At 46.0% G+C, this 24,583-nt stretch overlaps 1 protein-coding gene across 1 annotated transcript in view; it reads left to right on the top strand.

Moving 5' to 3' along the window:
- Positions 1 to 24,583, top strand: part of LOC127585419 (dentin sialophosphoprotein-like) — a 111,354-nt gene that overhangs the window by 65,623 nt on the left and 21,148 nt on the right. The window contains exons 48-67 of the mRNA XM_052042843.1: positions 1,058 to 1,093; positions 2,741 to 2,776; positions 3,348 to 3,404; positions 5,567 to 5,611; positions 6,892 to 6,948; positions 9,473 to 9,508; positions 9,657 to 9,692; positions 10,252 to 10,308; positions 11,046 to 11,081; positions 11,582 to 11,617; positions 12,178 to 12,234; positions 13,514 to 13,549; positions 17,452 to 17,487; positions 18,051 to 18,107; positions 20,381 to 20,416; positions 20,905 to 20,940; positions 21,504 to 21,560; positions 22,200 to 22,235; positions 22,382 to 22,417; positions 23,899 to 23,943. Of these exons, the coding sequence (XP_051898803.1) occupies positions 1,058 to 1,093; positions 2,741 to 2,776; positions 3,348 to 3,404; positions 5,567 to 5,611; positions 6,892 to 6,948; positions 9,473 to 9,508; positions 9,657 to 9,692; positions 10,252 to 10,308; positions 11,046 to 11,081; positions 11,582 to 11,617; positions 12,178 to 12,234; positions 13,514 to 13,549; positions 17,452 to 17,487; positions 18,051 to 18,107; positions 20,381 to 20,416; positions 20,905 to 20,940; positions 21,504 to 21,560; positions 22,200 to 22,235; positions 22,382 to 22,417; positions 23,899 to 23,943 (864 nt within the window). The remainder of the gene's footprint in view (positions 1 to 1,057; positions 1,094 to 2,740; positions 2,777 to 3,347; positions 3,405 to 5,566; positions 5,612 to 6,891; positions 6,949 to 9,472; positions 9,509 to 9,656; positions 9,693 to 10,251; positions 10,309 to 11,045; positions 11,082 to 11,581; positions 11,618 to 12,177; positions 12,235 to 13,513; positions 13,550 to 17,451; positions 17,488 to 18,050; positions 18,108 to 20,380; positions 20,417 to 20,904; positions 20,941 to 21,503; positions 21,561 to 22,199; positions 22,236 to 22,381; positions 22,418 to 23,898; positions 23,944 to 24,583) is intronic.

The following is a 24,583-nucleotide window of genomic DNA, read 5'->3' on the forward strand; positions in this document are numbered from 1 at the left end:
GTTTGTTGATGGGCAATGAACAGCATACCGAGCAGGGAGAGGAGGTGCAAACTGATGGGGAGATTAAGGAGACCACAGGCTCCTGGGAACATGAAAGCCGGAGGTTCTGGGAAAGACATTCACAATTCCTGCACAAATAACACAGGTTAATTTGAAGGGAAATAGAACATGGACAATGCTCCCGGAACCAGGTGTTGAGGGAAGGAGAAGAGATGGATGTAGGGTGAAGCTGGATAAATATACAAATTGGAAAGGAATAGACGGGTGTGGAATCACCGAGCAGACAAATAGGTCATTCAGCCCACAGGGTCCATGCTAACTCCAAGTACAGCTGTCCCATGAGTCCCACTTCCCTGCTCATCCCCAAAGCACTGCACACTGTTCTCTCCCACATACCTTTCTCCTTCCCTAGTGAAGGCCCCTGATTGATTCTGTTTCCAACCCCTCCAGGCAGTGAGTTCCAGATCACAACGATACACACGGTTAGAAAAAAACCTTCCTCATGGGTCCTTTGTATCTTTTGCTGAAGTTTTTAGATCAGTGACCCCTGGTCCTTGAACCTACTGTGAATGGGAACAGCTTCCGTCGGTGTAACCTATCTAACCCAGTCAGGACCTTGGACACCTCTGTCACATGGCCTCTCAGTCTGCTTTGCTTCTACGGTCTAACCTTATACCTGAGAACCTTCACCTCTGGAACCATTCCAGTAAATCTGTAGGACCTTCAATTTCTTCCTAAGGTTAAGTCGCTGATATTATCCACAGAACTCCGGTTGAGGCCTGGCCAGTGTTTACACAGCTTCTGCATAAATTCACTAGCTTTGTACTCTGAGCCTCTATTCATGAATCCAGGGATCCCATTGGTTTTACATGATGATGTAATGAGGTGACAGCAGGTGGGAAGAAGCTTTCGTGAGGCTACCGCAAACTCCAATTGGTCCCAGTGTCTATTTTTAAGTTCCTGGTGATGTCACCTGCCCAGCCAGTGATTGCCTTGAGTTCCCAGGGGGAACGGATGATGTGGTCGGGAAACTGAAATCCTCTTCCCTGTGTTTCAGACTCTGCCGAGAATGAGAGCGGGCCGGATACTAAAGGTAGTCCTCCTGATCTGTGAACAATACTTAGTATTGGTATTGGTTTATTATTGTCACTTGTACTGAGGTACAGTGAAAAACTTGCCTGCACACCGATCATACAGGTCAATTCATTACACAGTGCAGTTACATTGAGTTAGTACAGAGTGCATTGAGGTAGTGCAGGTAAAAACAATAACAGCACAGAGTAAAGTGTCACAGCTACAGAGAAAGTGCAGTGTAATAAGGCGCAAGGTCACAACAAAGTAGATTGTGAGGTCAGAGTCCATCTCATTGTATAAGGGAACCGTTCAATAGTCTTATCACAGTGGGATAGAAGCTGTCCTTAAGTCTGGTGGTACGTGCCCTCAGGCTGCTGTATCTTCTGCCTGATGGAAGAGGGGAGAAGAGAGAATGATCTGGGTGGGTGGGGTCTTTGATTATGCTGCCTGCTTCGCCAAGGTAGCGAGAGGTAAAGGCAGAGTCCAAGGAAGGGAGGCTGGTCTCCGTGATGCGCTGGGCTGTGTCTACAACGCTTGCAGTTTCTTGCAGTCCTGGGCAGAGCAGTTGCCATACCAAGCCGTGATGCATCCAGATAGGATGCATCCACTATGTCACTGGGATAGAGTGAAATGTCTTCAACGTGGGAGGGTGGGTTTTAAAACTATTCGGATAATGGGACATAGAACATCCTGTGATTTTATCACATGGATCGGTGCTGGGGCCCTTGATGTTTGTGATATACGTTAATTAACTTGGATGGGACTGTAGGCAGTCTAATTAGTAAGTTTGCAGGTGGCATGAAAATTTGTGGTGGATAGCAAGAAGGATTGTCTTAGTATGATATAGATCAGCTAGAAAATTGGATGCAATAGTGGCGGGCAGAATTTAATCCTGACAAGAGCAAAGGGATGTATTTTGGAAAGCCGTATAAGGGCAACACTTTCACAGTAAATGGTAGGACCCGAGGGAGTGTTGATGAATATAGGGGCTTTGGATTACAAGTCAATTAATTCACGGAAGTGGACGGTGTGCGAAGAAGGTCCTCATCAGCCATGGTATGGAATATAAGCAGGAAGATCTTTGTACAACTTTATAAAATATGGGTTAACTACACTTTGAGTACTGTGTGCAGTTCTGGTCACCAAAATATAGGAAAGATGTGATTATACAGAAGAGGGTGCAGAGGAGATACACCAGGGTGTTGCCTAGATTGGAGCATTTCAGTTACGAGGAGAGATTGGATGGACTGGGCTTGTTTTCCCTGAAGGCTGGGGAAAGATAGAAGTATACAGAATCATGACGGGATGATTAGATAGAGAGTAAGGATCTCTTTCCCATGGAGGTTGTCTAAAACAAGAGGCATAGGTATAAGTTGAGTGGTCGGAGGTTTAGAGGGATTCTGAGGGGGATTTTTTTTTCACACGGACAGTGGTTGGAATCTGGACCCCATGTCCGAGGAGATGGTGGAGGCAGGTACATCTTACAATATTTATGAATATTTCGACATGCACAAAAAACTGAGGCATAGAAGTCTACGGACCAAATGTGGGTAAATGGGATGTAGAAATGCGTTCACGGCCAGCGTGGACAGGATTGGCTGAGGAGCCTGTCTCTGTGCTATACAACTCCATGACAATAATTTAAATTCTCTTCCTTCTTTTCCAGACTCTGCAGAAAAAGAGAGTCACTCTGCAGCTCGAGGTATCGATACTTATGATCTCAATGTCTCCCTATAACATTCACTGGTGAACAATCCATTGACGATTGTACTAATGACTCTGGGAATGTGTTGGGATCCACCGGCCTTGGCTGGGAACCCAAAGCTGTGAGCCCGGAGGTGGGCTCACTGTTCCTGGATCTGAAGAGCCAGGAGGGCGGAGTGTGTGGGAGAGGGACATCCTCGTCCCCGGACACTGGTCCCTCGGGACACTGGATGTGTGTGTGTGGCTCTGCTGGTTTGGGACTGGCGGACGGTCGGATGGACACCAACCTGGGCCCACAGCCACCGGTCTCACACCCACACTGCACAGACTCATCCCGGACACACTGGGACATGAACTGTGGTGTCCAGGAGAACACCTCCACCCTGATCCCACGCCAAGCACAGCCATTGGGTGATGGGAGAGCAGTTCATGGGGAGCTGCCCAGATCCCTGGGGAGTGCAGTGTGTGAGCGTGAACAAACAGCAACGTGTTACACAGACGCACTTTGCCACTGTGAACCTTCCACACTCAACCTCCATTTTGTAATCAGAAACCGGTTTCCATTTCAGATTCCAAAGAGAGTCGTGAAAGGAAAATCAAAGTGATTGGATCCAGAGAAGACGATGGTTTGTGGATCTCTCTGTTTGGGGATTATTGGCTGTGGTAATATACAGGAACTGGGGCTATTATCATATAAATCAACTCAGTAGTAAATGGGAAATAAGTCAGAGACAGATCAGGATGAGATGCATTCTGGTGGGAAGGAGAAAACAGCAGCAGGCTCCTGGGAAAAAAACAAGTCTAAATGGCATGAGGAAACAAAGGGATTTAGGGAGAGAGCTTTGAGATCTGTGGAAAGTAGCAACAGACGTTACTGAGGAGAAGAATGTCCTTTTTATCTTTGCCCCTTATAATTTAATACACCTGTTAATATCCCTTCAAAGTCCTCTGTTCCAAATTAAACATCTGAAATCAATTGAATAATTCTCATAGCTGTGGTTCTCCAACACACTCAACATCCTTTCTATAACCTCATGTGTCATCTTATCCTTTAAATATTGCACTGCCTGGACCTGAAGTTTATCTGTTGCCTAAGTTTTGTACAGTTCTAGCTGGCCTCCCTGTCTGATATACTGTGCCTCAACAATAAACATTTTCTGCATGCCTCCTTACCGACCCCACCTAACCGTCCTACTGGATTCATGGATCTATGGATGTGCACCTCCAATCCCTCTGATCTCAGTACCTTACCAGTTATGGTTTATTCCCTTGCCTTGTTTGACCTCCACCTATATATGACCTTGTACTTCTCTGGATTGAATTCCATTTACCCTCTAGTCCTGATGCAGGGTCTTGACCCGAAACGTAAGCTTACACCATTTCCCTCCACAGATGCTGCCTGACCCGCTGAGTTCTTCCAGCGTTCTGTTTGTGTTGCAAGTTGCAGCATCTGCAGTCTCTTTTGTCCTCTGAATTCCGTGTATCACTCATCTGTCTGTCCAACATATCTGTTGACATCACCCTAAAGTCCACAGCTAACTTCCTTTTTTCAACCACAATGCCAATGTTTGAACTTTGTGCAAACTGCTTAATCATTGATCTACTTGTAAACCTGGATTGTAGACCAGGAGACGCAAGGGAAGGAGCACGGAGTCCAACAGAAGTCCAAAGCAAAGAGCCTTCCCTTCACTAAAGCCGGTGACCATTACCCTCCCATCTGGCTACTGAGCCAATATTGGATACAACTTGCAACTTTCCCTTTGATCCCATGGGCCTTGTATGGGCCAATTTTATCTGTCATGTGGACTTGCATATGGACGACACCAGCTTTACCACTCCCATCAATTCTCCTTGTTACCGACTCACACTATTCTGGCATCATCAGACACAATCTTCCATTCACAAATCCATGTTGACTGTCCTTGAATAGAGTCATCAAGTAACACAGCATGGAGACAGGCCCTTCAGCCAAATTCATCCATGCCAACCAAGATTCCATCTCAGCTATTCCCATTTGCCTGCATTTGGCCCATAAACCTCTCCTTTCCATGTACCTGTCCAGGCATCTCCTAAATGATACTATTGTACCTGCCTCAACACTTCCTCTGGCAACTCGTTCCATATACACACCACCCTCTGCATGAAGAAGTTGCCCCTCAGCTCCCTTATAAGTCCTTCCCCTCTCACACTAAACCTATGCCCTCTAGTTTTTTTACTCCCTTTCCCTGGGAAAAAGATTGAGCGCATTCACCCTATCTATGCCCCTCATGATTTTATACACCTCTGTAACGTCACCCCTCAGTCTCCTACGTTCCAAGGAATAAAGTCCTAGTCTGTCCAACCTCTCCCTATAACTCAGGTCCTTGAGTCCTGGCAACATCTCATAAATCTTCTTTGCACTCTTTTCCAGCTTAGTGACATCTTTCTTATAACAAGGCAATCAAAACTGTACACGATACTCCAGCTGCGGTCTCACCAATGTCTTGCACAACTGCAACTTAATGTCCTAACTCCTATACTCAATGCCCAGACTGAGAATAGTCTGAGCCTTTCTCTACACCAATCTGACCAATCATCAGATGTATCTTCCAGCATCACTGATCACTGTGTGTTCAGTTTATAGGCCATTTTCTGCCCTTGATCCCAGTCCACTCTCAGAACAGAGCTGGACAGTCTAATCTGGTTCCAGTCCGGTTTCTGCTCTCGAGGGAGGTCAAGCAGTTCCAGCACACTGGAGATTTCAGACAATTCTCAGTGACCAAAGGTTCCTTTGTTGTTTCTGCTGCAGATTCGGGTGAGAATAGAAAGAGGAACAGGAACAACAACGATTCCAGTGAGTGGACAATTCGAAGTTTTACTGAAGTCGTGTGTGGGGCTCAGACTCAGTCGGTCTGCTAGGTCTCGGTTCCAGACTTTCTCAGAACCAGCCTGGGCTTTCAGTCTGATTATTTTCTCCAGTCTTACTTTTTTTAAATTAATGCTAATCTATTTCAGCAATGGTTAGAAAGGCAAAAGGAACATTGGCCTTGATTTCGATGGAGATAGGTACAAAAGTAGAGGAAGCTTGCAATAACTGTAGGAGATGTCGAGGAGACCACATCTGGGCTACTGCAGGCAGATTTGGTCTCATTTAAGGAAGGATATACTTGGAGGTAGTGCAGCAAATGGTCACTATATGTAGGGTTGGAAAATTTGGGCCAGTGTTGGAGAGTGAGAGTTGACATCATCGAAACTTATAAAATTCTAATGGTGCTTGGCATGGTAGTTGCTGTGAGATGGGGTATGCAGTAGAATGAGGCATGGTCTCAGAAGCAGCTTGTTTAGATGAGAAGGAAGTTCTTCACTCAGAGTGTTGTGAACCTTCTGGATTTCGAGTTAAATCAAGTCTATTGTCATGTGCACAAGTGCAGTGAGGTACAGGTACAATGAAAAACTTGCAGCACCATCACAGACACGTAGGTACAGACAACACACAGAATATAAATTACACATTAATTATACCTAAGTTAATACAATGAAGAGAGAGAGAGAAAAAGACTGCAAAAGCAAGATCTTAGTGAAAAAAGAACTACAATCAGAGACAAGTCCATGGTAGTGCAAGAGGTGGTCCGTAGTGTTCTGTTGCTGAGGCGAGGTTGGGGTTGTGCAGGTCGGTTCAAGAACCTGATGGTTGTAGGAAAGTAGCTGATCTTGAACCTGGTGGTGTGGGACTTCAGGCTTCTGTACCTCCTGCCTGATGGTAGCAGCTAGAAGAGGGCATGAGGATTTTCCACCAAAGAGGGCTGCGTAGTCTGAGTCATTAAGTATATTCAAGGTTGTGGCAGATTCTTGGACTAAAGGAGAATCCAGAACAATGGTGACTGTGCAGGAAGGCCAAGACTAGGCCAGTGGCCATATTGAATGGCGCAGGTTTGAGGGGGTCACATGGCCTTCCCCTGCTCCAGCATCGAAGCTGGAAGTCTGGCTAAAGGGGCTGCAGCTCCTGGAGAGCTCATGATTCAGTGAGGGGTGCAACGTGTGAGTGTGAATAAACCCATGATGCAGACACACTTTAAAACTGAACCGTCCTCACTGACTTTTCATTCTATAATCAGAAATCTCTTTTCATTTCAGATTCTGATGAAAGTGTCGAAAGGAAAATCAAAGTGATTGGATCCAGAGAAGATCATGGTTTGTGAACATCTCTGTTTGGGGGTTATTGGCTGCGCTGATTCATAGATTCACAGAGTTATACAGCACGGAAACAGGTCCTTTGACCCAGCTCAACCAAGATGCCTGTCTACACTAGTCCCAGTTGCCTGCACTTGGCCCATATTCCTCTAAACCCTTCCTATCCATGTACCTGGATTGTGTGATTGTATCTGCCTCTATCACTTCTGGCAGCTTATCCATATACCCACCACCCTGTGTGTGAAAAACATGCCCCTCTGGTCCCTTTTAAATCTTTCCCCTCTCACCTTAAACCTATGCCCCCTAGATTTAGACTCCCCTACCCTGGGAAAAAGACTGTGACCATCAACCCTCTTCATGGACATGATACACGGGAGCTGGGTCTATGAAGAATAATAAGCTGTTTATTTAACAGTTGATCCATGCAGGCTTAGGGGACAGAAACAGAATGGAGAGTAGGATGGAGACAAAAGGATTCACACCAGGAAAGACCAGAGTGGAGGGAGAGTCAACACTGGGGGGATCTATGAGGAAATGTAAAATATTAATCACACGTGCATTGCAAATGAAATGCAAGGAGTATGAACTGACGCAAACTTTTAAGAGATTTTTTATTAGTCACATGTACATCGAAACACACAGTGAAATACATCTTTTTGAGTAGTGTTCTGGGGGGCAGCCCGCAAGTGTCGCCACGCTTCTGGCGCCAACATTGCATGCCCACAACTTCCTAACCCGCACGTATTTGGAATGTGGGAGGAAACCCGAGCACCCGGAGGAGACCCACACAGACACGGGGAGAACGTACAAACTCCATACAGACAGCGGCCAGAATTGAACCCGGGTCGCTGGCGCTGTAAAGCGTTACGCTAACCGCGACACTACCATGCCTGCCCTGCAGGAGTAGTGAATAGTGTGGAAGAGAATAATAAACTCCAAGGAATCTAAACAGTCTTGTTGGATAGGCCAGTAGGTGGCAGATGATATTTACCACCAAAAAATGTGACGTGTTAAAATTTGGCATTGGAATTGGTTTATTATTGTCACATGTACTGAGAAACAGTGAAAAACTTTTGTTTTGCATGCCATTTAGACAGATCACACTGTTCATAATTACATTGAGGTAGTAAAAAAGAAAACAGAATGCAGAATATAGTGTTACAGTTGCAGAAAAAGAGCAGTGCAGGTAGACAAATGAAGTGCATTGCAAGTACATGAATGAGGTAGATTAGGAGATCAAGATTTCCAGGGTTCATCCTTCAGCATATGAGAGGTCTGTTCAAGAGTCTGGTAACAGTGGGATGAGAAATTGTCCTCGGTACATAGTCTGGTGGTACGTACTCTCAGGCTTTGTATGCTCTGGTCGAAGGAAGAAGAGAGAATGACCGAGATGGGAGGGGTCCTTGGTTATGTTGGCTGCTTTCTTGAGGCAGTGGGAAGTGTAGACAGAGTCAAAGGAGGGGAGGCTGGTTTGCGTGATGGACTGGGCTGTGTTCACAACTCTCTACTTTTTCTTGAGCTCTTAGGTTAGGCAGTCCAGTTGCCACATCAAGCTTTGACGCATCCGGATAGGATGCTTTCTATGGTGCATTTGTAAAATTTGGGGACATGCCAATTTTCCTTAGCCTTCTGAAGAAGAAGAGGCGTTGGGGTGCTTTTTCACCCATAACATCCACAGAGCTGGACCAGGGCAAATTGTTGGTGATACTTAGGAAGAATAAGAAGAAGCAATATAAACCAGAGGCTATAATCCTAAAAGAGTAGATGAAGGAAAGATCTAGGGGTAAATGTGCATAAGTCGTTGCTTGGGCATGTTGAGAAAATGGTTAAAAAAGCATATAGGAACTTGGGCTTTATAAATAGAGGTGTAGAGTACAAGAGCAAGGGTTTTGACAAACCTTTATTAAGCTCAGGTTCAGTCACAATTGTGGTATCATGTCCAGTTCTGGGCACCAAACCTTCAGAAAGACATGAGGTCAGGAGTCCAGAAGAGATTTACCAACATGGCTCCAGGCATGAGGAACCTTGGTTATGTTGATAGACTGAAATAACTGGGGCTGTACTCCTGGGAACAGAGGGATTTGTGAGAAGATTCAGTAGAGCTATTTAAAACCATGAAAGGTATAGATAGAGCAGCTGGAGAGGAATCCTTCCCATTGGTGGAGGGCTTGAGAACCAGTGGATGTAGAATGAACATGATTAGCTAAAGTGAGAGGAGGAAGAGGTTTGTTTTTACCTAGTGAGTGGGTTAGGGTCTGGAATGCACTGCAGTAAATAGTTCAAAAGGGAGCTGGAGGGTGGGAGAGTGGGGGCGGAGGCTTGTTTGGAGCATAAGTACTGGCAGGGTAGAGATCGACCGAATGGCTTCTTCTGTCCTATAAATTCTACATGCTTCTACCTGGCAATGTCACCTGCACTGGTGCTGAGTGTGTCGGTGTTCACAGGGGGAGTTGGGTCTTTGAAAACTGTTTGGGCAACTGACCACGTGGTCAGGAAACTGAAACTCTCTTCCTTTATGTTTCAGACTCTGCCGAGAATGAGAGTGGACCGGATACTAAAGGTAGTTCTCCTGATTTGTGAACAATATGCCACCAGGATAGAATGAAATGTCATTAAAACGGGAGGGAGAGTTTTAGAACTGATCTGACGACGGGACACGGAGAACGTCCTGTGACTGATGAACTGAAATTCTTTTCCTTCTTTTCCAGACTCTGCAGAAAAAGAGAGTCACTCTGCAGTTCGAGGTATCGATATTTATGATCTCAATGTCTCCCTATAACATTCACTGGTGAACAATCCATTGACAATTGTACTAATGACTCTGGGAATGTGTTGGGATCCACTGACCTTGGCTGGGAAACCAAAGATATGAGCCCGGAGTCAGTGGTGGGTTCGCTGTTCCCGGATCTGAAGAGCTGGGAGGGCGAAGTGTGTGGGAGAGGGACATCCTCATCCCCGGACACCGGTCCCTCGGGATACTGGACATGTTGAAACCAGCAGATGTTGCGTGGACACCAACATGGACCCACAGGCACCTATCTCAACACTGGGAGAAAGAATCTCACTCACCCCAGAGACACTGGATTTGAGCCGCAGTGTCCTGGGGAAAGGTCGGGCCCTACTTCCAACCTCCACTGGGGCAACGGGCAATGAGGGATCATCCCATGGGGAGGTGCCCCGATCAGTGGGGCTGCAGTGTGTGAGTGGGAACAGTCAGTCACATGTTACCTAGATGCACTTTAAAACTGTGAGCCCTCCACACTCACTGCCCATTTTATAATCAAACACCGGTTTTCCTTTCAGATTCCAAAGAAAGTGGAGAAAGGAAAATCAAAGTGATTGGATCCCAAGAAGATGATGGTTTGTGGATTTCTTTGTACAGGGATTGTTGACTGGGCTAACATACGGGAACTGGGTCTGTGAGGATTAACTCGCTCTTTATTTATTTGACATCAAGATTCTGATGGCTCACCAGGTGATATTTGCAACACTGAGGCTCACTGAGTCTAGTCCAATGAAGGGTCTCCACCCGAAACACCGACTGTCCATTTCCCTCCACAAATGCTGCCTGACCCGATGAGTTCCTCCAGCAGCTCACTTTTCACTTCCCACTGAATCCACTTCGACCGTTAACCACCCACTTACACCAATCCTGCACCATCCCCATTTTATTCTCCCCACATTCCCAACAACTCTCCCCGGATTTCACCACTCACCCGCTCACCAGGAGCAATTTACAGTGCCCAGTTACCCTCCCGACTCGCACATCATGGGGATGTGGGTGGAAACCAGAGCATCTGAGGGAAACCCACACGGTCACAGGGAGAATGTGCAAACTCCTCACAGACAGCATCGGAGGTCAGGATTCAGCCCGGGTCACTTGAGCTGAATGTGGAAGTCTGTGAGGAGGGTAAACAGCAACAAAGACGTTGGGTTAAGTGGCCTGAGTCTGTGCCAAAAATTCAATGCATTGCTACATAAATAATCTGTGGCCAGGTTTGTGTGTGTCTGTGATCGCAGGGAGAGAATAAATTTAGAACACTTTGTGTGATCGTAAGTGTGGTAGGGAAACTGAAATTCTTTTCCTTGTGTTTCAGACTCTGCTGAGAATGAGAGTGGGCCGGAAACTAAAGGTAGTTCTCCTGATCTGTATTCGTATTGGTATTGATGTGTTATTGTCACATTTACTGAGATACAGTGAAAAACTTCGTTTTGCAAGCCATCCATACAGATCATTTCAAAACATAAATACATGGAGGTAGTACAAGGGAAAAGCACTAACAGAATGCAGAATATAGTGTTACAGTTACAGAGAAAGTGCAGTGCAGGCAGACAATAAGGTGCAAGGGCCATGATGAGGTTGATTGTGAGGCCAAGAGTTCATCTCTAATGTAGAAGAGGTCCATTCAAGAGTCTCATAATGGAAGCTGTCCTTGAGCCTGGTGGTATGTGTTTTCAAGCTTTTGTATCTTCTGCCTGATGGGAGGAGGGAGAAGAAAGAGTGTCCGGGGTGGGTGGGATCTTCAATTATACCATCACCAGTTAGAGTGAAATGTCGTTAAAACAGGAGGGAGAATTTTTTAGAGGTTCTGATCACCATTGGTGAATTCAATTTCTTTTCCTTCTTTTCCAGACTCTGCAGAAAAAGAGAGTCACTCTGCAGTTCGAGGTATCGATATTTATGATCTCAATGTCTCCCTATAACATTCACTAGTGACGATTGTACTAATGACTCTGGGAATATGTTGGGATCCATTGACCTTGGCTGGGAATCCAAAGCTGTGAGCCCAGAGTCAGTGGTGGGCTCACTGTTCCTGGATCTGAAGAGCCGGGAGGGCGGAGTGTGTGGCAGAGGGACATCCTCATCCCCGGACACTGGTCGCCCGAGACACTGGACATGTGTGTGGTCTGGTTGGGTTGAAACCGGCAGATGTTGGGTGGACACCAACATGGGCCCATAGGCACCTGTCTCACCGCCAGGAGAAAGAACCTCACTCACCCCGGAGATGCTGGATTTGAGCTGCAGTGTCCTGGGGAAAAGTCAGACCCTAATCCCAACCTCTGGTGGGGCGCTGGGTGACGGGGGATCATCTCATGGGGAGGTGCCCCGATCAGTGGGGCTGCAGTGTGAGAATGGGAACAGTCACATGTTACAGAGATGCACTTTGAAACTGTGAGTCCTCCACACTCACTGCCCATTTTATAATCAAACACCGGTTTTCCTTTCAGATTCCAAAGAAAGTGGAGAAAGGAAAATCAAAGTGATTGTATCCCGAGAAGATGATGGTTTGTGGATTTCTTTGTACAGGGATTGTTGACTGGGCTAACATACGGGAACTGGGTCTGTGAGGATTGACTTTATTTATTTGACATCAAGATTCTGATGGCTCACCAGGTGATATTTGTAACATGCACTCTGCAGGGTCCTGGTTCCCGTGTTCTCTGACTGCTTTCAATCTCCTGGCACCCCCTCACTGGGCTCCCGATTCCAACAGTTCCCTTAAATTCGCCTTGTTCTGTTTGCTACATTCCCTTGAACCTCACTGTGTTCACTGAAGTGTTACTGTCCAACATTGTTCAATGAAGTGAATTCAAAGTATGTTGGACTGTTGATAAAATAACATCCACTAGTCCAGAAAACCTGCTAATCCGGCACCACCAAAGTCCCAAAAGTGCAGAATTGATGGAATTCAACTGTACAAGGATGATTGTGGCATTTGTGATGATTGAATGGGCTGGGGAGAGCTAAAAATGATCTTTAACACCAGGAGAGGTTTTGGTAGGATAAGCAGAGTAAGGGTGTTTCCACAAATGGGTCAGGCCAGAACCAGGGTCATGATTATGAGTGGTCTCTAGAACCACAGAGAACTCAGGAGACTCTGCTAAAGCCAGAGAGTGGGAGACTATGGAACCCACCATCACAGGGAGAGGTCAAGGTGAATAGCAGAGATGGATTTAAAGGAAAACTGGATAAATGGATGAGGAGGAAAGGATTGGTGAGTGTGGAAACTGGCTCACTGAGTCTAGTCCAATGAAGGGTCTCCACCCAAAACACCGACTGTCCATTTCCCTCCACAAATGCTGCCTGACCCGATGAGTTCCTCCAGCAGCTCACTTTTCACTTCCCACTGAATCCACTTCGACCGTTAACCACCCACTTACACCAATCCTGCACCATCCCCATTTTATTCTCCCCACATTCCCAACAACTCTCCCCGGATTCCACCACTCACCCGCACACCAGGAGCAATTTACAGTGCCCAGTTACCCTCCCGACTCGCACATCATGGGGATGTGGGTGGAAACCGGAGCATCTGAGAGAAACCCACACGGTCACAGGGAGAATGTGCAAACTCCTCACAGACAGCATTGGAGGTCAGGATTCAGCCCGGGTCACTTGAGTTAAGTGGCCTGAGTCTGTGCCAAGAATTCAATGCATTGCTACATAAATAATCTGTGGCCAGGTTTGTGTGTGTCTGTGATCGCAGGGAGAGAATAAATTTAGAACACTTTGTGTGATCGTAAGTGTGGTAGGGAAACTGAAATTCTTTTCCTTGTGTTTCAGACTCTGCTGAGAATGAGAGTGGGCCGGATACTAAAGGTAGTTCTCCTGATCTGTATTCGTATTGGTATTGATATGTTATTGTCACATATACTGAGATACAGTGAAAAACTTCATTTTGCAAGCCATCCATACAGATCATTTCAAAACATAAATACATGGAGGTAGTACAATGGAAAAGCACTAACAGAATGCTGAATATAGTGTTACAGTTACAGAGAAAGTGCAGTGCAGGCAGACAATAAGGGGCAAGGGCCATGATGAGGTTGATTGTGAGGTCAAGAGTTCATCTTTAATGTAGAAGAGGCCCATTCAAGAGTCTCATAATGGAAGCTGTCCTTGAGCCTGGTGGTATGTGTTTTCAAGCTTTTATATCTTCTGCCTGATGGGAGGAGGGAGAAGAAAGAGTGTCCGGGGTGGGTGGGATCTTCAATTATACCATCACCAGTTAGAGTGAAATGTCATTAAAACGGGAGGGAGAATTTTTTAATGGTTCTGATCACCATTGGTGAATTCAATTTCTTTTCCTTCTTTTCCAGACTCTGCAGAAAAAGAGAGTCACTCTGCAGTTCGAGGTATCGATATTTATGATCTCAATGTCTCCCTATAACATTCACTGGTGACGATTGTACTAACGACTCTGGGAATGTGTTGGGATCCACTGGCCTTGGCTGGGAACCCAAAGCTGTGAGTCCGGAGTCAGTGGTGGGCTCACTGTTCCTGGATCTGAAGAGCCGGGAGGGCGGAGTGTGTGGGAGAGGGATATCCTCATCCCCGGACACTGGTCGCCCGGGACATGACATGTGTGTGGTCCTTTTGGGTTGAAACCGGCAGATGTTGGGTGGACACCAACATGGGCCCACAGACACCTGTCTCACCGCCAGGAGAAAGAACCTCACTCACCCCGGAGATGCTGGATTTGAGCCGCAGTGTCCTGGGGAAAAGTCGGACCCTAATCCCAACCTCTGGTGGGGCGCTGGGTGACGGGGGATCATCTCATGGGGAGGTGCCCCGATCAGTGGGGCTGCAGTGTGTGAGTGGGAACAGATAGTCACTGCTTACATGGATGCACTTTGAAACTGTGAACCTTCCACACTCACTGCCCATTTTATAATCAAAGACCGGTCTTCCTTTCAGATTCCAAAGAAAGTGGAGAAAGGAAAATCAAAGTAATTGGATCCCGAGAAGACGATGGTTCGTGGATTTCTTTGTACAGGGATTGTTGACTGAGCTAACATACGGGAACTGGGTCTGTGAGGATTAACTCGCTCTTTATTTATTTGACATCAAATCCACATGGAATCAGGTAGACTGGAGAGCAGGCTAGATAGAAAAAAGAAGCATTGATTCCAGCAGTGACGGGATTGGGTCAATATTGAGGGGACTGTGACAAAGCATAAACATTTAGCATAGGGAAGTTGGAGAATGAGGGCTGACCTTATAGAGGTGTATAAAATCATGAGGGGCATAGATAGGGTCAATGGGCACAGTCATTTTCCCAGGGTTCGGGAATCAAGAACTAGAGGGCACAGGTTTAAGGTGAAAGGTTTAATAGGAACTTGAGGGGTAACTTTTTCACTCAGAGAGCAGTCCGTATATGGAATAAGCTGCCAGAGGAAATAGTTAAGACAAGTATATTAACAACATTTAAAAGATACTTGGACAGATACATGGATAGGAAAGGTTTAGTAGGATATGGGCCAAAAACAGGCAAATGGGACTAGCTTAGATAGGAATTTTGGTTGGAATGGACGAGTTGAGCTGAAGGGCCTGTTTCTGTGCTGTGTGACTCTATAACCTGACGATTTATCACCCTGGCTATGTAATGAATTCAATATACATCAGGATGGGGAGGTGCATCTCACGTAGACAATAAGGTCACAGGCTCTTGGGAAAATAAGTATTAAAAGTCAGGGTGTGGTACAGAGAGGAGCAAAGGAATCTGAAGGCAGAGATTCACAATTTGTTGAAAGAAGTGAAGAGAAAAATAGGAAATAAACAGTGGTGATCATTTCTAGAGCAGTGGAACTGGGAGTGCAGAGGAGTTCCTGTGTACCGGCCTCGAACCTTGGTCTCTGTATCACACAAAGGACATCGAGGGCCTGAGGAAGGTGCAATAAATGACCGGCAGTAAAATTCCAATGATCCGCTTTCCGAACATGTGGACATTCTGATGGTTCACCAGGTGATATTTGCAACGTGCTCTCTGCGGGATCCTGGTTCCCGTGTTCTCTGACTGCTTTCAATCTCCCGGCACCCCCTCACCGGGCTCCCGATTCTAACAATTCCCTTAAACTCACCTTGTTCTGTTTGCTACATTCCCTTGAACCTCACTGTGTTCACTGAAATGTTACTGTCCAACATTGTTCAATGAAGTGAATTCTAAGTATGTTGGACTGTTAATAAAATAACATTCAATAGTCCAGAAAACCTGCTAATCCAGCACCACCAAAGTCCTGAAAGTGCCAAATTAATGGAATTCTACTGTACAAGGATGATTGTGGCGTTTTTGATGATTGAATGGGCTGGGGAGAGCTAAAAATGATCTTTAACACCAGGAGAGGTTTTGGTAGGATAAGCAGAGTAAGGGTGATTCCACAAGTGGGTCAGGCCAGAACCAGGGTCATAATTATGAGGTGGTCTCTAGAACCACAGAGAACTCAGGAGACTCCCCTAAAGCCAGAGAGTGGGAGACTATGGAACCCACCATCACAGGGAGAGGTCAAGGTGAATAGCAGAGATGGATTTAAAGGAAAACTGGATAAATGGATGAGGAGGAAAGGATTGGTGAGTGTGGAAACCAGCTCACTGAGTCTAGTCCAATGAAGGGTCTCCACCCGAAACACCGACTGTCCATTTCCCTCCACAAATGCTGCCTGACCCGATGAGTTCCTCCAGCAGCTCACTTTTCACTTCCCACTGAATCCACTTCGACCGTTAACCACCCACTTACACCAATCCTGCACCATCCCCATTTTATTCTCCCCACATTCCCAACAACTCTCCCCGGATTCCACCACTCACCCGCTCACCAGGAGCAATTTACAGTGCCCAGTTACCCTCCCGACTCGCACATCATGGGGATGTGGGTGGAAACCAGAGCATCTGAGGGAAACCCACACGGTCACAGGGAGAATGTGCAAACTCCTCACAGACAGCATCGGAGGTCAGGATTCAGCCCGGGTCACTTGAGCTGAATGTGGAAGTCTGTGAGGAGGGTAAACAGCAACAAAGACGTTGGGTTAAGTGGCCTGAGTCTGTGCCAAAAATTCAATGCATTGCTACATAAATAATCTGTGGCCAGGTTTGTGTGTGTCTGTGATCGCAGGGAGAGAATAAATTTAGAACACTTTGTGTGATCGTAAGTGTGGTAGGGAAACTGAAATTCTTTTCCTTGTGTTTCAGACTCTGCTGAGAATGAGAGTGGGCCAGAAACTAAAGGTAGTTCTCCTGATCTGTATTCGTATTGGTATTGATGTGTTATTGTCACATTTACTGAGATACAGTGAAAAACTTCGTTTTGCAAGCCATCCATACAGATCATTTCAAAACATAAATACATGGAGGTAGTACAAGGGAAAAGCACTAACAGAATGCAGAATATAGTGTTACAGTTACAGAGAAAGTGCAGTGCAGGCAGACAATAAGGCGCAAGGGCCATGATGAGGTTGATTGTGAGGTCAAGAGTTCATCTTTAATGTAGAAGAGGTCCATTCAAGAGTCTCATAATGGAAGCTGTCCTTGAGCCTGGTGGTATGTGTTTTCAAGCTTTTATATCTTCTGCCTGATGGGAGGAGGGAGAAGAAAGAGTGTCCGGGGTGGGTGGGATCTTCAATTATACCATCACCAGTTAGAGGGAAATGTCATTAAAACGGGAGGGAGAATTTTTTAATGGTTCTGATCACCATTGGTGAATTCAATTTCTTTTCCTTCTTTTCCAGACTCCACAGAAAAAGAGAGTCACTCTGCAGTTCGAGGTATCGATATTTATGATCTCAATGTCTCCCTATAACATTCACTAGTGACGATTGTACTAATGACTCTGGGAATATGTTGGGATCCATTGACCTTGGCTGGGAACCCAAAGCTGTGAGTCCGGAGTCAGTGATGGGCTCACTGTTCCTGGATCTGAAGAGCCGGGAGGGCGGAGTGTGTGGCAGAGGGACATCCTCATCCCCGGACACTGGTCGCCCGGGACACTGGACATGTGTGTGGTCTGGTTGGGTTGAAACCAGCAGATGTTGGATGGACACCAACATGGGCCCATAGGCACCTGTCTCACCGCCAGGAGAAAGAACCTCACTCACCCCGGAGATGCTGGATTTGAGCTGCAGTGTCCTGGGGAAAAGTCGGACCCTAATCCCAACCTCTGGTGGGGCGCTGGGTGACGGGGGATCATCTCATGGGGAGGTGCCCGATCAGTGGGGCTGCAGTGTGTGTGTGGGAACAGACAGTCATATGTTACAGAGATGCACTTTGAAACTGTGAGTCCTCCACACTCACTGCCCATTTTATAATCAAACACCGGTTTTCCTTTCAGATTCCAAAGAAAGTGGAGAAAGGAAAATCAAAGTAATTGTATCCCGAGAAGATGATGGTTTGTGGATTTCTTTGTACAGGGATTGTTGACTGGGCTAACATACGTGAACTGGTTCTGTGAGGATTGACTCGCTCTTTATTTATTTGACATCAAATCCACATGGAATCAGGTAGACTGGAGAGCAGGCTGGATATTAAACAGAAGCACTGATTCCAGGTGTGATGGGATTGGGTCAATATTGAGGGGACTGTGACAAAGCATAAACATTTAGCATAGGGGAGTTGGAGAATGAGTGCTGACCTTATAGAGGTGTATAAAATCATGAGGGGCATAGATGGAGTCAATGGGCACAGTCATTTTCCCAGGGTTCGGGAATCAAGAACTAGAGGGCATAGGTTTAAGGTGAAAAGTTTAATAGGAACTTGAGGGGCAACTTTTTCACTCAGAGAGCAGTCCGTATATGGAATAAGCTGCCAGAGGAAATAGTTAAGACAAGTATATTAATGACATTTAAAAGACAATTGGACAGATACATGGATAGGAAAGGTTTAGATGGATATGGGCCAAACACGGGCAAATGGGACTAGCTTAGATAGGAATTTTGGTCGGCATGGACAAGTTGGGCTGAAGGGCCTGTTTCTGTGCTGTATGACTATAACCTGACGATTTATCACCCTGGCTATGTAATGAATTCAATATACATCAGGATGGGGAGGTGCATCTCATGTAGACAATAAGGTCACAGGCTCTTGGGAAAATAAGTATCAAAAGTCAGGGTGTGGTACAGAGAGGAGCAAAGGAATCTGAAGGCAGAGATTCACAATTTGTTGAAAGAAGTGAAGAGAAAATTAGGAAATAAACAGTGGTGATCATTTCTAGAGCAGTGGAACTGGGAGTGCAGAGGAGTTCCTGTGAACCGGCCTCGAACCTTGGTCTCTGTATCACACAAGGGACATCGAGGCCCTGAGGAAGGTGCAATAAATGACAGGCAGTAAAATTCCAATGATCCGCTTTCCGACCATTTGGAGATTCTGTTGGCTCACCAGGTGATATTTGCAACATGCACTCTGGGGTCGTGGTTCCCGTGTTCTCTGACTGCTTGCAATCTCCCGGCACCCCCTCACCGTGTTCCCGATTCCAACAATTCCCTTAAACTCACCTTGTTCTGTTTGCTACATTCCCTTGAACCTCACTGTGTTCACTGAAATGTTACTGTCCAACATTGTTCAATGAAGTGAATTCTAAGTATGTTGGACTGTTAATAAAATAACATCTACTTGTCTAGAAAACCTGCTAATCCAGCACCACCAAAGTCCTGAAAGTGCCAAGTTAATGGAATTCTACTGTACAAGGATGATTGTGGCGTTTTTGATGATTGAATGGGCTGGGGAGAGCTAAAAATGATCTTTAACACCAGGAGAGGTTTTGGTAGGATAAGCAGAGTAAGGGTGATTCCACAAGTGCGTCAGGCCAGAACCAGGGTCATGATTATGAGGTGGTCTCTAGAACCACAGAGAACTCAGGAGACTCTGCTAAAGCCAGAGAGTGGGAGACTATGGAACCCACCATCACAGGGAGAGGTCAAGGTGAATAGCAGAGATGGATTTAAAGGAAAACTGGATAAATGGATGAGGAGGAAAGGATTGGTGAGTGTGGAAACCAGCTCACTGAGTCTAGTCCAATGAAGGGTCTCCACCCAAAACACCGACTGTCCATTTCCCTCCACAAATGCTGCCTGACCCGATGAGTTCCTCCAGCAGCTCACTTTTCACTTCCCACTGAATCCACTTCGACCGTTAACCACCCACTTACACCAATCCTGCACCATCCCCATTTTATTCTCCCCACATTCCCAACAACTCTCCCCGGATTCCACCACTCACCCGCACACCAGGAGCAATTTACAGTGCCCAGTTACCCTCCCGACTCGCACATCATGGAGATGTGGGTGGAAACCGGAGCATCTGAGGGAAACCCACACGGTCACAGGGAGAACGTGCAAACTCCTCACAGACAGCATCGGAGGTCAGGATTCAGCCCGGGTCACTTGAGCTGAATGTGGAAGTCTGTGAGGAGGGTAAACAGCAACAAAGTGATTTGGGTTGAATGGTCTGAGTCTGTGCCAAAAATTCAATGCATTGTCACATAAATAATCTTTATGACAATGATTCCAGCCCAAGTGCTGGTTGTGTCAGTGTTGGCGGGGGGAGAATAATCTCAGAAAACCAGGTTTTTGTGTGTCTGTGATCGCAGGGTGAGAATAAACTTAGAACACTTCATGTGATCAAAAGTGTGGTAGGGAAACTGAAATTCTTTTCCTTGTGTTTCAGACTCTGCTGAGAATGAGAGTGGGCCGGATACTAAAGGTAGTTCTCCTGATCTGTATTTGTATTGGTATTGGTTTGTTATTGTCACATGTACTGAGATACAGTGAAAAACTTCGTTTTGCAAGCCATCCATACAGATCATTCCAAAACATAAATACATGGAGGTAGTACAAGGGAAAAGCACTAACAGAATGCAGAATATAGCGTTACAGTTACAGAGAAAGTGCAGTGCAGGCAGACAATAAGGGGCAAGGGCCATGACGAGGTGAAGAGTTAATCTTTAATGTAGAAGAGGTCCATTCAAGAGTCTCATAATGGAAGCTGTCCTTGAGCCTGGTGGTATGTGTTTTCAAGCTTTTATATCTTCTGCCTGATGGGAGGAGGGAGAAGAAAGAGTGTCCGGGGTGGGTGGGATCTTCAATTATACCATCACCAGTTAGAGTGAAATGTCATTAAAACGGGAGGGAGAATTTTTTAATGGTTCTGATCACCATTGGTGAATTCAATTTCTTTTCCTTCTTTTCCAGACTCTGCAGAAAAAGAGAGTCACTCTGCAGCTCGAGGTATCAATATTTATGATCTCAATTTCTCCCTATAACATTCACTGGTGACGATTGTACTAATGACTCTGGAAATGTGTTGGGATCCACTGGCCTTGGCTGGGAACCCAAAGCTGTTAGCCCGGAGTCAGTGGTGGGCTCGCTGTCCTGGATCTGAAGAGCCGGGAGGGCAGAATGTGTGGGAGAGGGACATCCTCATCCCCGGACACCAGTCCCTCAGGACACTGGATATGTGTGTGGTTCGGTTGGGTTGAAACTGGCAGATGTTGGGTGGACATCAATGTGGACCCACAGGAACCTGTCTCACCTCCGGGAGAAAGACTCTCACTCACCCCGGAGAGACTGGATTCAAGCTACAATGTCCTGGGGATAGGTCGGACCCTAATCCCAACCTCTGGTGGGGAGTTGGGTGACGGGGAATCATCTCATGGGGAGGTACCCAGATCAGTGGGGGTGCAGTGTGTGAGCGGGAACAGATAATCACACCTTACATGGATGCACTTTGAAACTGTGAACCTTCCACATTCACTGCCCATTTTATAATCAAACACCGGTTTTCCTTTCAGATTCCAAAGAAAGTGGAGAAAGGAAAATCAAAGTGATTGGATCCCGAGAAGACGATGGTTCGTGGATTTCTTTGTACAGGGATTGTTGACTGAGCTAACATACGGGAACTGGGTCTGTGAGGATTAACTCGCTCTTTATTTATTTGACATCAACTCCACATGGAATCAGGTAGACTGGAGAGCAGGCTGGATAGAAAACAGAAGCATTGATTCCAGGAGTGACGGGATTGGGTGAATATTGAGGGGACTGTGACAAAGCATAAACATTTATTACCAGTGTAATGAATTCGATACATCTCAAGTTGGAGAGGTGCATCTCATGGAGAGAATAACCTCCCAACTCGCACATCATTGGGATGTGGGTGGAAACCGGAGCATCTGAGGGAAACCCACGTGGTCACAGGGAGAACGTGCAAACTCCACACAGACAGCACCAGAGGTCAGGATTGAACCAGAGTCCCTCGACCCAAATGCGGAAGTCTGTCGGGAGGGTAAACAGCAACAAAGACATTGGGTTAAGTGGCCTGAGTCTGTGCCAAAAATTCAATGCATTGTCACATAAATAACCTGCTGACAATAATTCCAGCCCAAGTGCTGGTTGTGTCAGTGTCTGTGGGGGGCGAATAATCTCAGAAAACTATGTGTGTTATTGACTAAATAGTCAGGAAACTGAAATTCTCTTCCTTTATGTTTCAGACTCTGCCGAGAATGAGAGTGGGCCGGATACTAAAGGTAGTTCTCCTGATCTGTGAACAGTATGTCACTGGGATAGATGGAAAGAGCTTTAAAACAGAAGGAAGAATTTAAGATGATTCTGATAATGAGCCATAAAGAATTTCATAGATTTGTGAACTGAATTTCTATTCTTTCTCATCCAGATTCCGCAGAAAAACAGAGTCACTCTGCAGCTCGAGGTATCGATATTTATGGTTTTAATATGACACATTATTTATGATAACATTTGTTGGTTAACAGTCTAAAGATTGTCAGAGTTGTGATTCTGGGAAGCAGTCGTAATTGGTAGGTCTTAGGGGGAAATGCAAAATTAATATTCTGGAGTCAGTGCAGACTTCTGCACCTCAAGAGTTGGGATGGAAGATGAAGGAAGGAAAATCTTATCCCCAGACACCAGCCCTTGGCTCAGTTCAATTAGGTCGAGGCTGGCAGATGCTGGCAGGATACTAGTCTGATCTATGTGTGCCTGTCTCAGCTCCAGGACTGAGATTCACACTGACAACAAAGTCACTGGAGTCCATTCAGGATGAGATTAGAGTTTGGCCTTTCACCAGGACACAGTGAAATGCCGGACCCTAATCCCACCCTAGGTAGGGTCTTTGGCTGATGGGAGAGCAGCTCCTGGGAAGGTAGATCAGTAGGGGTGCAAAGCCTTCTGTACACTATCTTAACCATATTTTCCACATATCCTGCTACATTCTGGGATCTGTGGACATGCATTGCAAAATACCTCTGTTCCTACACTCCATTCGGTTTCTTACTATTAGGTATTCCCTTTACTTGTTGCCCTTTCCAACTGTACTGTACGGATCAAATTCCATTTAGCACTAATCTGCCCACCTCACCAGTCCACTGATAGCCTCCTTTCTGTGTAACTTCCTCCCTCACTATCACCCACACTGCTAGTACTTGACTCAGTCACAAACTGCTTAACCGTGCTCCCATTGAGACATAGCTAGTTAGTCTGTATCACGGAATGTAAGGGACAGAGCATTGAACCTTGTGATACTCCAGTGTGGACAACCATCCTGTCACAAAGACTCTGGCCAATCATTACCCTTTGCTTCCTGCCACTAAACCAATTTTGGATTTGCATCCCTTTGGGCTTTTATTTTTCTAAACTGTTTCCCATGTGAGATTTTGTCCAAAATCTTGACAAGATCATTGTAGACTACATAAAATGGACTACCCCTCCCAACCTTCTTATTACTGTCTTGTAGAATTCAATCATCAGCCAGATACAATCTTCCCTTAACAAGGGAACTGTCCTTCTATAACCCAGGTCTTTCTAAATGGTGATTCTACTGTTGCTCAGAATTTATTCCAATTGACTGCTTGGTTTTAGCCAGAAATCACAGCATCAATGGTCACATTGACTTCAAAATGCCTGTTCCTTGATCCCAATCCACTCTTAGTGCAGAATTGGACAGTCACCCTGTGTCCAGGATCCTGCATTAGCCGAGTTGTTGAGGCGGTGAATCAGCAGCTGAAGAATGTCCCAAACCTTTCCGGTGATCAGGGAGAGCACTGGGGTCGCGTGCGAAACACAAATCCTATCCTCACTGCTTAACAAAAACTCAGAGGATCGAGCAATTCTGACACATGAAGAGTTTAAAATAGTCCTCAGTGATCAAACGGTGCTTTGTTATTTTTGATGCAGATTCGGGTGAGAATGGAAAAAGGAATACGAACAACAACAATTCCAGTGAGTGACCAATTCAGGGTTTTATTGAAGCCATGTGTGGGGCCAGACTCAGTCTGTCTGCTGGGTCTTGGTTCCAGACTCTCTCAGAACGATGTTAGAAACATAGAAACATAGAAACATAGAAATCCTACAGCACAATTCAGGCCCTTCAGCCCACAAAGTTGTGCCGAACATGTCCCTACTAGGCTTACCCATAGCCCTCTATTTTTCTAAGCTCCATGTACCTATCCAAAAGTCTCTTAAAAGACGCTATCGTATCCGCCTCCACCACTGTTGCCGGCAGCCCATTCCATGCACTCACTACTCTCTGAGTAAAAAACTTACCCCTGACATCTCCTCTATACCTACTCCCCAGCACCTTAAACCTGTGTCCTCTTGTGGCAACCATTTCAGCCCTGGGAAAAAGCCTCTGACTATCCACACGATCAATGCCTCTCATCTATCAGGTCACCTCTCATCCTCCGTCGCTCCAAGGAGAAAAGGCCGAGTTCCCTCAACCTGTTTTCATAAGGCATGCTCCCCAATCCAGGCAACATCCTTGTAATTCTCCTCTGCACCCTTTCTATGGCTTCCACATCCTTCGTGAAGATATTGACTGCAGATATTGGAACGGGAGCAAAAAAACAAACCGCTCGAGGAA

The sequence above is a fragment of the Pristis pectinata genome, chromosome 33 (assembly GCF_009764475.1).
Source record: "Pristis pectinata isolate sPriPec2 chromosome 33, sPriPec2.1.pri, whole genome shotgun sequence".
Lineage (NCBI taxonomy): Eukaryota > Metazoa > Chordata > Chondrichthyes > Rhinopristiformes > Pristidae > Pristis > Pristis pectinata.